The 8,065-nt window shown below is 58.6% G+C and overlaps 1 protein-coding gene across 1 annotated transcript in view; it reads left to right on the top strand.

Moving 5' to 3' along the window:
• Window positions 1-8,065, top strand: part of TNRC18 (trinucleotide repeat containing 18) — a 71,723-nt gene that overhangs the window by 25,355 nt on the left and 38,303 nt on the right. Inside the window, 2 exon segments of the mRNA XM_009320080.1 lie at window positions 7,498-7,663; window positions 7,773-7,898. Of these exon segments, the coding sequence (XP_009318355.1) occupies window positions 7,498-7,663; window positions 7,773-7,898 (292 nt within the window).

Raw genomic sequence — 8,065 nt, 5'->3', positions numbered from 1 at the left:
CCGAGGGGAGGAGAAGGCAGGTGGCATTTACCTTTTGGTGGGTGCCCCGGCGTGAATCCGCGGGGCTGGCTGCTGCCCATCACGCAGCGGTGTTTAATTTCTCAATGGGAGGGCAGGGAGATAATGCTGCACAGTCCCATTTAACCTGCTGGTGACCTGGTCTTAAGTCATTGTGGCTGAAAATAGACTGTGTTCCCTCCAGGGCATGGCTAATGGCGCTGGGAAAGCTGGGATCTCTCTTTGAAGGCTGATTTAATTGCTGCTGGCAGGCACTCGGTGCAGGTGATGTGGGGACCGGCACCCGTGCCATCCTGCAATAACCTTCCCCCACCGAGCGCCTGTAGATCTCCCGGCTCTGGCAGCGAAGGGTAACGAGCTCTTTTCTAAGGAAGGCACGGGACAGCGGCTCAGAGCCGGCGCGTGGGTGTCGCTGGGTTAATTGCATGGGCAGGGCTTGGCCAGCGGGGAGCGGGGACTGGCCTGTTCACATCCCATCTTCTGCACCGAGTTTGGGTAATACGAAAAAAAAATTAAAAAAATATGGGGTGGGTTAAATTTCTGTGCTTAGGAAGGAGGGAGAGCACCTGCAACGAAGGTGTGTGCCCGGGAGCAGAGTCAGCCCTAGGGCCCCCGTGCCAGCCACCAGTGGCTGGAAGGTCTTGGTGATGAAGGATGGACCAGAGCAAAGACGTTTTGATGCTGTCCTAGAAAATCAGAAGGGGAAGGCAAGACTACAATCTAGCAGCCAGGTTCTGCATTCCTGGGGATTCTGCTAATCAGTTTGAGAGTTAAAATTACTGTTTTTTAATTTCCATACAGCATCTTAGTAAGTGTGGAGCTGAAAAGCCCATCAGGTTGCTCCTTGCTATTTGAGGAAAACTGTGTGGTTGTATAGTGAGAGCCTGGAGATTTTGGTGGACCCCTGTTGGGGTGTCAGGTTTAATTATGCCAGCAGAAAAGGAGAGACATCCAACGTGGTGGGGGATTTTGGGCTGGGGACGCAGAGGAGAAGCTTCTGCTGTAGCAGCCAGCAGTGACCCGGCAGCGTTGACACTGGCTTGAGTGTTTGTGCGTCAGGATTCATGTGGGACTGGGTTGGCGCTTCCCAGACCGCGTGTTTCAGGCTGTGCAGACCGGCTGCACATCATGTCAAGGGTCCCAGTGGGATGGTTTCCATCCTGGCCCCTCCAGCGGGAGGAAAAGCCACCTTCCTTCTGCCAGAGGGATTCGTGTCCCCACCTGGGTGGCTTCTTGCTGGCCCCCATGAAGACACTGTCAACAGGGAGCTGGTGGGTGACCTCGCAGGAGATCTTCAAGGCATCTCATCGGTGTCCTTGTCCTGTGGCCCCAAGCCCTGAAGCACCGGTAGACCTCAGATAGCATTTGCTTTGTTGCACAGTGGAAACTGAGGCACGGGATGAGTCTGTAGGACGCCGGGGGCAGAGCCAGAGCGCGAGCACTGATCCCTTGAGCCCTTGCAGCCGCTTCTCCCCATTTTCTCCTTCTCTGCCACCTCCAGGGTGTTGGGGCTGTTCCAGCTCCCGGGTGAGGAGGAGGTGAGCGGTAGGGCTCAACCTGATGATACTTATTTCCAGGGAGGCAGGGAACCCCCCCCCCCCTGCCCTGTGCATGCACCCTGCCCTTCGGTGTGCCTCGGCTGCGGGGGGGGCCCGGCAGGTGGTGATTCACCACGAGGGTAGCACAGCAGTAAAATCGTGGCACAGCATCGGCACCGGGTAATGGCTGCGGGAGGGCTTGTCGGAAACCCGGTGGGAGCGCGTGCTGTTCCTCTGCTGACGCAGTTGCGAGCAATAGTAAATATTGAGCAAGAGCCACTTAAAAATAAAGCAGCCTGGACACAGATTCCCACACGGAATAAAACAAAATTAAAAGAAACAATAGAGAGCTGCACTGAGCTGTGGGGGGGAACTTGCCTTGGCTTTTAAAGTAGTGATCATTGCAGCTGAAGGAAAGCAGCGTGGTGGTGTTCAAGCTGGCAAAGGCCGGGAGCGTGGACTCCCCGCGAGAGGATGCTGTCTCCGAGCTCACTGGGGCGCTCAGAAGATTAAACGGGGAGTTAAATTTACCTGGCTGTTCTGGATCCAGGGGATGAGATCGAAGGCCTTCAGGGGACGCAGAGAATCGAGGCTGTAAATTAAGGCTTTGAAGCAACAGCCAGCGCCGTGGCACAGGGTATAAGTACAGCAGGGTCAGGTTTTGGGGCGGAGGGCGGTGGGTTGCGATGGTGGCAGCGGCTTGGGGCTGCGGGGACGGGGACAGGGACTGGCCACCGCTGTGGTCCAGGTGCATCTGATCCGGGGGCTTTGGTTTCAGCCCGGTGTGTTCGGGGGCTCGTATTGCTGGCGTCTTGTGTGTGGCATGAGTCAAGGTGGCTCCGGTGCCTCGGGTGTCACTAGAGCTGCCCTGGTAGACAGGGGAGGAGGCGGCAAAGATTTACACTGTCAGCGCTCCTGGCTCTCAGCTGCTTGCAGCCATAAACGTGTGCATGAGAAATAGCTGCGGCCATGCCTCGCCATGCTGCGTGCCCCTGTGTCGTGGGGCAGAGATGGGGAGGTGTGTGCTGAAGGGGGGGGCTCTAAAAGAGTCTCCCCCGGGAAGCTGCTGCTTCTGCAGGGAGAGTATCAGGGATGCACTGATGATGGTGAGCACAGGCAGCTGGTGCTGGTACGGTGGCTGTCCCACCGGCGGTGGGAGGGGGTCCCATGGGGGCTGGTGGCCGGCAGGTACTCGCTGTGCTTGGACTTCTCCCGGTTCCCCTCCCTCCCTGCTGGGGAAAGGGGACTCATGAGGACATAAGCTTTTATCCAGCTGTTTGTGGCATGGTCTGGTGTCCCAGTTGGCTGCCTGTGAGGCGCTGTGAGCCGGACTGGGGAAGAGGTGACTGTGCTCCTGGCCAAGGGCGGCTGCGGCTCCTGCTCCGTGCCAGAGCCCAGCAGCCAGCTGAGATCCTGACTGCAACAGGGCTGCAAATCTCCCTGGGGTGCCCAGAGCTGAAAACATCCCAGGGAAATAAACCCAAAGCCTCGCCGCCGTGTTTCCCAGCCCCTCTGGGCTCAGACTGGAGGGACTGCGGGGCCAGGTTTTTCGGCTCGGGCTCCGCTGTGGCCACAGTCCCTTGCACAGTGCTGCGTGGTGCCAGCCTGCTTCCTGGCAGTGTGTCCGTCCGTCACGGCCCAGGGAGGATGGGGCGAGATGCTGGTGGTTGGAAATATTTCATAAGTGGCAGAAACTCATAACGGGCAGATGGGGCTGATGGGGGAGAGTTACTTCACTTCTCCCGGGGTGCTGGGGGCTGCCGGTCTTCCGGTGACAGGGCTGTGGCTTCTTGGGCAAAGATGGCTCGTGCCTCGGGCTCAGCTTCAGGGTGCGCTTTGCAGCCGGCATCGCATGTGGCCGCCTGCTTGCCCGTCCAGGCCACTGGGGCTGTCACACAGCTGCATCCTGTTGTGTGATTCCCTTTGAGGCGACAGCAGGGACCGGAGAGCCATCCCCGGGCATGGATAGAGGCTTTGTGGATGCTGCTGCTCCCTGGTGCATCGGTGCTGCCGGCTGGTTTGGAAAACTGGACCAGGGGAGTGAATTCCCCATTGAGTGGTGTCTCAAGCTCCTGCTTGCTGTCCTTGACCCTTTGTGGGTGCTTGAGTGAACTGTCACCTCTGCACCGGATCGGCAGCTGGCATGGAGGGCAGCGTTGGGATGCCATGAAGGTGCCGGCGGGTCGCCTGCAGCCGGGCTGGGGTGGAGCAGCTTTCCCAGCGCTGGCACACACGTGTCGCATCAGACCTGTAGGCTGGCTCGTTGGCTGGAGCCGTGTCCGCGGGGGAGATGCATTCAGCTCCAGCGTGTCCCCCTCCTGCCCTGCTCTTTCACAACCCAGGCTTGTCCGACTCTTCCAGATGGAGCTGAATTTCAGGCCTGTGCACTGGGGGGGCCAAGATGGAGAGAGCCTGCAGGTTAAAAACTCTGGGCGACCGGTGGCATGCGGCAGCCCGCTCTGCTGCAGGCACGTCCCCCAGCCTGCCTTCACCACCTCGGCCAGGCAATGTTTTCTGGTGGCTCCCTCCTCCCGGGGAGCTTTGGGCAAATCCCGAGTGGGCTGAGCACGTGGGGCCCGTTTCCCTCTCGCTTCCTCCGGCGCGACCTCTGGCCTCCAAACGTTGGTGTGCGGTTTGTGCGGTCGCTGGTATCTCATCTCCCCATCAGTCACATCCCCTCTCGGTGGTGAGTCACCCGGCCATACCTCTCCCTCCCATTCCCCCCGCCGTTTTGGAGAGCTAAGCAAAGATGAAGATGTTTTCAACTGGAGTAACATATCTGCACCCACCAAGTTCTTCTAATAACAGCCCTTAGTGATTTATGTCTCAATCGTGCAAAGCAGGTACATTTTACCAGCTCATCTTGCAGCTGGGAAGGAGGGGACGGGCGTGCGTCCTGGCTCTGTGCCCATCCACTACACCCACTGAAGCATCGCAGGGGGGAGCTGAGCAGGGATGTGATTTTGGCTGCCGGCTGTCGCTTTCCTGCAGGGTTAAGGTGGCTTGAGGGATGATCTCTGTGCCCCTTAAACCCTTTTACCCTCTGAGCCGGGCTGCTTTGGATCATGTGTGCCCATGCTGCCCCCCTTTCCCAGGCAGCCAGAGGCTGTGCTGATGGGCACACGCGTTTGGCGTGGCGTGGCAGGGAAGGGAAGGGGGGCACAGGGCTGGTCGGGTGCGGGCGGTGCTGCTGCCTCGCCCTCCCCTGCCTGCACCGTGGTGCCAGCCCGCCGCTGGGTGAGCAGTCGGCTGGAGGAGCGTGGCTCAGCCTGCCGAGACCTGTTGGCATGTCCCTGGGCGAAAAGGATCTTGCGCTGGTTCAGCAAACGCTCTGGCCCCGGGCAGATGGAAATGGTTGTGGTTTCCCCCTTTCCCCTCCCTTTCCCCTGGCAGAAGCCCATGGCTGGGGTGAGCTGTGCGTTGCTCACTGCGGTAGAGTTTCTTCCCTTGGCATCGCTTTCTGGCGTGGAGATCCAAGGAGGGAGCGACTTGCCCGTGGCCACCTCCTGCAAATGCAGCTACTTAGCGCATGAAGGAGCAGCTTCACCTCCAGGTCCTGCCTGGGGGAGCGGGGCAGCAGGTTTCGGGCTGTGTGCGAGTCTTACGCCTGCCCATCAGCACTGCTGCTGGAGGGCTGTATGGAGGAAGGGATGCTCTGGCAGTGCCTCGGAGTTGGATTTGCATTGGGTTCATCCCCAGGAAGGCTGTGGCTGGGATCCCTCCTTCCTGCCCCAGCTCTGGTTCTTGGCAGGGAATGGGCTGCCTGGTGCGGGGTGGCTTTGGGGCTTGGCTGGTGGCATCAGCTCGGTTCTGCTGCTGCTTGCCAGCTGGGGTGGTAACACTGCCCTGCAGGGTCCCCAACCTGTCCACCTGAACCTGTCTCTAGTTCAGACTGCACATGAAGCCGCTTGTCACCACTCTGCTCCCTGCTCTAGCACAGCGGCTAGAAAACCTCTGTGACAGCTCGTCTTAAGTTGCGCAGCTGGAGAGGATTTCATCTGCCCTTCAGCCACTGTCATCCCACAGTTCCTCATCCCCTTGTTCTTTCGGCCGACGTTCCCACTCCTCTTCCTCCTCCTGCAGCCCTGGGCTGAGTCGGGATCCCAGCAGTGGGATGTGATAACGCTGATTGCGGAGGAAGCCCCAGAGTGTTTGGGGCTGGGGCTGACCCTGTGTTATCCCTGGGTAGGATAAGATTCCACAGGCAGGGAGCTGCCCCAGTAGGACCAGGAGTGTAACTGGTGCCAAAATGCCTCTTTGGGTACCAGTAGCTTAAGCTGTGTGCAGACGTCCCTGTGCTGGATGACAGGGCTGGATCATGTCCCCTTCCTGGAGCTCTGCAGGTGCCTTCATGTCCTTGCACCATGTGCAAATGGGGACATGCCATGGGCACCTGCATGTGGCAGTGTCTGCAGAGTGGGATGTGCCTTGCTGCAATCTCCGTGCCGGTGCTCTCGCCTGCTGGAGCGCCTGCAGCTGAGATCGAGGTCTGGCTGGGAGAAGGGACTTATGTGGGGATGTCTGGGGCTGGAGCGGCTGGGCTAGCATGGCATGGGGTGCTCCAGGGGGTTTGCTGTGCTGCAACCATGTGCTCTGCCAGATGGGACTTGCGTTCCGCGTGGCGGAGGTGGCACGACCGAGGCAAACATGCTGTGGAGTGGAGCTGCTCACAGCTAACCCCAGGGTAGGTGCCCCTGGGTGCTACCCAGCATTCTCCAGCCCTGGAATAAGAAAGCGCGTTTGGAAATGCTCCAATATGAAGGTTTTGGGGTTACCAAGGAGAGGTGTGAATGTGTGTGCACACTCAGTGCCTTTACAGCACCCCGCACAAGATTAAATGACAAGTTTTACCTGCTGGGAACGGGCTCTGCATTGAATTTCATGGGCACAGCAGCTCCCCTGGTCCTGCCACTGGAGAGTTGGCGTGTGCGGGTGATGCCGCTGGGAGCTGTCGGGCGATGGATCTGGGCCAGGAGCTGTGCGGAACACCGCGTCGGTGAAGCACATGTGCCGGGATGCAAACATGTATGCGAAAGAGATCCCGGCTGTCTAAATAATGTGAAATATTGACTAGCTCTCGCAGATGGTGCTCCACGTGCAGCTTCGGGGACTGAACTTACGTCTCCTGTTGGGTTTTGATGTGATGTTGTTTTGATCCAGTTGAGTGCTGAACTCTTGACAAACTCATTGCCTGCTTGCTTCCAGGGAGATTGTTGAATTTTGGGGAGGTTCGTTGCTAATGGGGTCTTAGGGGGAGGGAGGAGGCTCGCAGGGGGCTTGACTGGCTCCTTCAGACTCTCCTGATGGCTTTTAATCCATTTTTAAATGATGGCGCCAACTGGGAAGCTGGTTCTCGCAGACCGTTGTGGTTTGTAGTATTGCACGGGTGCCATTTGGTGGCAGTGTTGCAGAGGAATTGCTGCCTGTAGCCAAGAGCTTGTGTTATTATGGTGATTATATTCACTGATGAAATGCTGCTGATGATTATTTGCATGAGCACGTTGCTGGGGGGCCCACTCTTGGAGGAGGCCCCAGTGTCCAGGATATAATCCAGATTGCTGGCAGCTGGGCCCTGGGGACACTCTGCCTTTGTATCGGCTCGTGGGGAGGCAGCAGGTTTTCTCCTCTGTTTTGCCTTCCTTGGAGATAAGATGCTGGTTTTGGGTATGTGAAGCTACGCTCTGTGTGAGCTGCTGTGGAGGATGCTCTCGCACTTTCCCCAAAGCCTGCACCCGGTGTGGTGCGGCTGCAGCGGGGACGGGCTGTGTTGGCAAAGCTGTGCTGGCAAGAGAGTCTTATCGCTGCTCGGGAAGCGTGTTGGGGAGTGCCCTCACTCACAGGTCACTGTACTTGTAATAAAACAGCTTATCGGCCAGGTGGTTTGGTCATTTAGCCTGCAGATTTAAGGCTCTGCTCAGAAAGCAGCATGCTCCATTTGCAGCCCACCGGCTGCAAAGTTAGAGCCTCGCAGAGGTGCAAGGGGCGAGCTGGAGGACCGGCAGAGGGGGGTCAGTACCTGAAGCAGGGGCCCCGAGCAGCGCTCCCCACTGTGGGCTGTGTGCGGTGTGCGTTACCGCACGCGTCCTTGCAGCCGCTGCTACTGGCGCGTGAGGGACCGACAGCCACAACAGTCTGTGCTCCTGCGGGGCTCGTTCCAAGGCGGCGTGCTGCTCGGGCTGAAACATGTTTCCCTCTTCTGTTTCCTATTTTCTGCAGGCTTTTCCCATCTGCCTAATGGGCTCTACCCGTCGTACATTCCCCTGAGCCACCTCGAGCCCCCCAGCGCCGGCAGTCCTCTCCTGGCCCAGCTGGGTCAACACAGCCTTTTTGAGTCACAAAAAGGTGAGTCTGGGTCCCCGCGCACCCTTCCCCTTCATCATCCCCGGGGTGCTAACCCTGTCCTTGGGGCTTGCTTGGCTGCTGGAGCTGCTGGATGCTGGGACGATGAGGAGGAAGAGCAGGAACCCTCTTGAGTATTCATCCAGGGATGTCTTAGTAATACCAACATC

The sequence above is a fragment of the Pygoscelis adeliae genome, unplaced genomic scaffold (genome assembly GCF_000699105.1).
Source record: "Pygoscelis adeliae isolate BGI_AS28 unplaced genomic scaffold, ASM69910v1 Scaffold242, whole genome shotgun sequence".
Classification (NCBI taxonomy): domain Eukaryota; kingdom Metazoa; phylum Chordata; class Aves; order Sphenisciformes; family Spheniscidae; genus Pygoscelis; species Pygoscelis adeliae.
Note: the sequence above shows the minus strand (reverse complement) of the source record. Positions and strands in the feature narration are given on the sequence as shown.